Source organism: Austrofundulus limnaeus, unplaced genomic scaffold, assembly GCF_001266775.1.
Source record: "Austrofundulus limnaeus strain Quisiro unplaced genomic scaffold, Austrofundulus_limnaeus-1.0 Scaffold169, whole genome shotgun sequence".
Classification (NCBI taxonomy): domain Eukaryota; kingdom Metazoa; phylum Chordata; class Actinopteri; order Cyprinodontiformes; family Rivulidae; genus Austrofundulus; species Austrofundulus limnaeus.
Window position 1 is genome coordinate 1,007,669 of NW_013952571.1, and position 3,448 is coordinate 1,011,116.

General features: G+C 44.5%; 1 protein-coding gene across 1 annotated transcript in view; it reads left to right on the forward strand.

Moving 5' to 3' along the window:
* Nucleotides 1-2,891, forward strand: part of LOC106523888 (flocculation protein FLO11-like) — a 6,449-nt gene extending 3,558 nt beyond the window's left edge. Inside the window, exon 2 of the mRNA XM_014017464.1 lies at nt 1,116-2,891. Within this exon, the coding sequence (XP_013872918.1) occupies nt 1,116-2,012 (897 nt within the window). The 3' untranslated portion in view covers nt 2,013-2,891. The remainder of the gene's footprint in view (nt 1-1,115) is intronic.
* The last annotated feature ends 557 nt before the right edge of the window (nt 2,892-3,448 follow it).

Below are 3,448 nucleotides of genomic sequence, written 5' to 3' on the forward strand. Positions count from 1 at the left end.
CCCCCACCCCGTCCACCTTATCAGCCTGAAACACACAAAACCCCCACCGTCTTCACCCTATCTGTGTCATCAGATCCTTTGGGGTCACAGCTGTGAGGCAAGGAACACAGCCTCACTTTGATGATCTTTATTCAACCATCTAATTCAGAGAATCCTCCTTCGCACTTCTTATTAAATTCACAAATTATTTATTGAATCAGCCAGAGAGAACCAATACTGTACAGCTGTAAAAAATTCTCTTCCAGTATTAACTCTGCTACCACTTTATTTGGAAAATGCATTATATCTTCTTTGATTATAAAGTAATATTATGGGTTCTGCCATGATACAATACCTTTGTTTTTTTTTTAACAGATCAGTTAATATATCAAATATTCTCTCATGCTGTGTACACTTTGAAGTTTGGGATATTTTGTAGTAATATTTAAAGACCTAACATTATTTTGAGTAATGCTTACTGCCACAACATTTCGTGCCACAGCTTGAAACTAAGATCATCTTAAGTTAAAAAATGCATTATAGCGTTTTGGTCAAACACTATTCATATTTGTGGGCGGCTGTGGCTGAGTAGTAAGGGGAGTTTTCCTGTAACCTGTGGGTTGCTGGTTTAATCCCCCTTTCTATCTGTCTCAGTCTGTCATGATCTATGTCTTTGCTTTAGTTTTCTAGTGTTTCAGTGTTCTCTGCCCTGCTCCAGCCCCACCCATGCTCACCTGTTTCCTCTTGTCTCTCCTCCAGGCGTTTCTTGTTGTCCTTAATTAGTTTGCCTTTATATTCCGTGTCCTGTCTTCAGTGTTTGTCCGATCATTGTTTTGTGCTGTGCTGTCTTCCGTGTTCCTCCTGAGAGCTTCTAGTAAGTTTTTGCTGCCACAACAGCAAAATTGTTGTTTGTTGTTTGATTGTTGTTGTCCTTTTTGTTCATAAAATAAACCTTCTGTTACATTTTGGATTTTGCCTGCACTCTGGGTTTTTTCCCTGCCTACACCTCACATATTGATCAGACCAAGTACCCAGCCTGCACGCAAAGATTTTTCTGGTTTTGATTATAAGGAGTTGTTGGAGAACCTTCAGCAGCAACAGAGGCAGCTGGATGATCTGGCTGCTCGTTTCCCCAGGCTCTGCCCATTGAGAGCAGCACAGCCTGGTTGCCCACCCCTGTTGTTCCTGGGTCAACCGAGTCTGCTGGGTCACCTGAGTCTTCGGGTTCTTCTGAACCACCTGAATCTGTTCCTGTGTCTTCTGAGTTTCCTGAGTTGGTGGTTTCAGTCCCTGTTCCAGAGTTGGTGGTCCCAGTGTCTCCTGAGTTGGCGGTCCCAGTGTGTCCTGAGTTGGCACTCCCAGTGTCTCCTGAGTTGGCACTCCCAGTGTATCTTGAGTTGGCGGTCCTAGTGTCTCCTGAGTTGTCGAGTCCCGAGTTGGCGGTCCTTGAGGTTCGTGAGTTGGCTGTCGTTGCCTCCACATCTCCTGGGACGTCACCCACTGCCTTCTCATCACCTGGGTCGTCACCCTTTGCCTCCTCATCGCCTCTGTCACCTGCGTTCACCGTCATTGACACACTGGCTCCGTCAATCTCTGCCGGCTCTTCGTCTGCTCCCGTCTCCTCCCTTGGCTCTTCATCTGCTCCCGCCTCCTCCCATGGGTCTTTGTCTGCTCCCATCTCCTCCCTTGGCTCTTCGTCCGCTCCCGCCTCCTCCCTTGGCTCCTTGTCTGCTCCTGCCTTCTCCCTTGGCTCCACGTCTGCTCCCGCCTCCTCCTTTGGCTCCATGTCTGCTCCCGCCTCCTCCTGTGGCTCTAAGTTTGATCCTGCCTCCTCCCGTGGTTCCACATCTGTTCCAGTTGGGCCTCGCTGTAGATGGTCACCTGGCCTTCGTCCGGATCTCTTGCCCCATGTTGGATGGTCTTTGGGCCATCCCCTTGAACTGTGTGTTTTATCTTTGTGCTTTGTTGTGTTGTGTCCTTGTTTCCCCGAGTCTCGCCCCTCTCCTTTTTTCAATGTCTGGAGCCGTTATTAAGGGGAGGGTCCTGTCATGATCTGTGTGTCTTTGCTTTAATTTTCTAATTTTTCAGTGTTCCTCTGTGTATCTCTGCCCTGATCCAGCCCCACCCATGCTCGGGTTTCCTCTTGTGTCTCCTCCAGGTGTTTCTTGTTGTCCTTAATTAGTTTGCCTTTATATTCTGTGTCCTGTCTTCAGTGTTTGTCTGATCATTGTTTTGTGCTGTGCTGTCTTCCGTGTCCCTCCTGAGTCCTAGTAAGTTTTTGCTGCCACAACAGTCCTCTTTTAGTTCTTAAAATAAACATTTTGTTACATTTTGGATTTTGCTTGTGCCCTGGGTTATTTCCCTGCCTGCACCTCACACAGTCACTCTGTCCAAGAGCCGGACGGCTTTGTGCACACTCTGACTTCCTAACTCAAACAAGGAAGACAGTTGTGGTTCTCTTTGGAGAATCTCAGCTCTGGGGCTGTAAATTTCATCCCACGAGCCAATTAGGGTGGATTTTACAGCCAGGGAGCCTACAAGTCTGTCGGTTTCCCACCCGAGGCTTCGAGGCTTCAAGCCTCCAAGCGTGTGTTTTTACTTTCCGATGGGAAGATGATTTTATTTTGATGGAGAAACAGGATACGGCTTGCATTTTTCTGGCTTGGCTGAAACAGACGCAAAGTTACCTGAAAATAACACCTGTTCGCCAATGACCGGTAAGCAAGCCGACAACAGTTCACTGACTGATCGGAGGCAAGCCAAGTTTGATGTGTTTGGGTGACGTGTCCTGTGGAACTAGTCGAGAAAAGACGTGCAGATCCGGTTGACTCACACTTTGGTAAAAGTAAAGTAGTAGAAATACTAACATTACTTTCCTCCTTTTCTTGTGTCTTGATTTGCCAAAACTTAAGCTAAAGTGCCAGAAAAATTGTTTGGTTGTTTAACATCAGAACTGACGTTTTACTGTTCTATTATAAGTAATCTGAGTGACGTGGATTGAAAGTCGGACGCGAGTTTTTATCCCATTAATTCTGACTTGTTATAGAAAACTGAATGCCCACAATTAAGTGTAACTTATATGTTTAATTTGTGTAAATAAATGATTGCATAGTCATTATGAATCAAATTGAACTTGTCTGAGCATTCCACTTATTGTCATTTTTCATATCGCACAGTCAAGATATTAACATAGTGAGAAATACCTTGGTAAAAATTTTCCTCATAACCCTGTGTATGAGAGATGTGGGAAAAAGCTTATTTCATACTAGGCTCTCTCCCACAGAAGTATGCATGAACAAGAATTATCATACTCAATACAATTCCTTTTTTATTTATTTTTTATTTTATGATCAAACTGATTTTTTGTCTTTCAATTGTTTATTTAGTTTTACTACCAAATGTTCTTGGCTTTTTGTCCACACACAAAGTTACACAATGTTGATAATGTTAAGAGGTGTGTGTGTGTGTG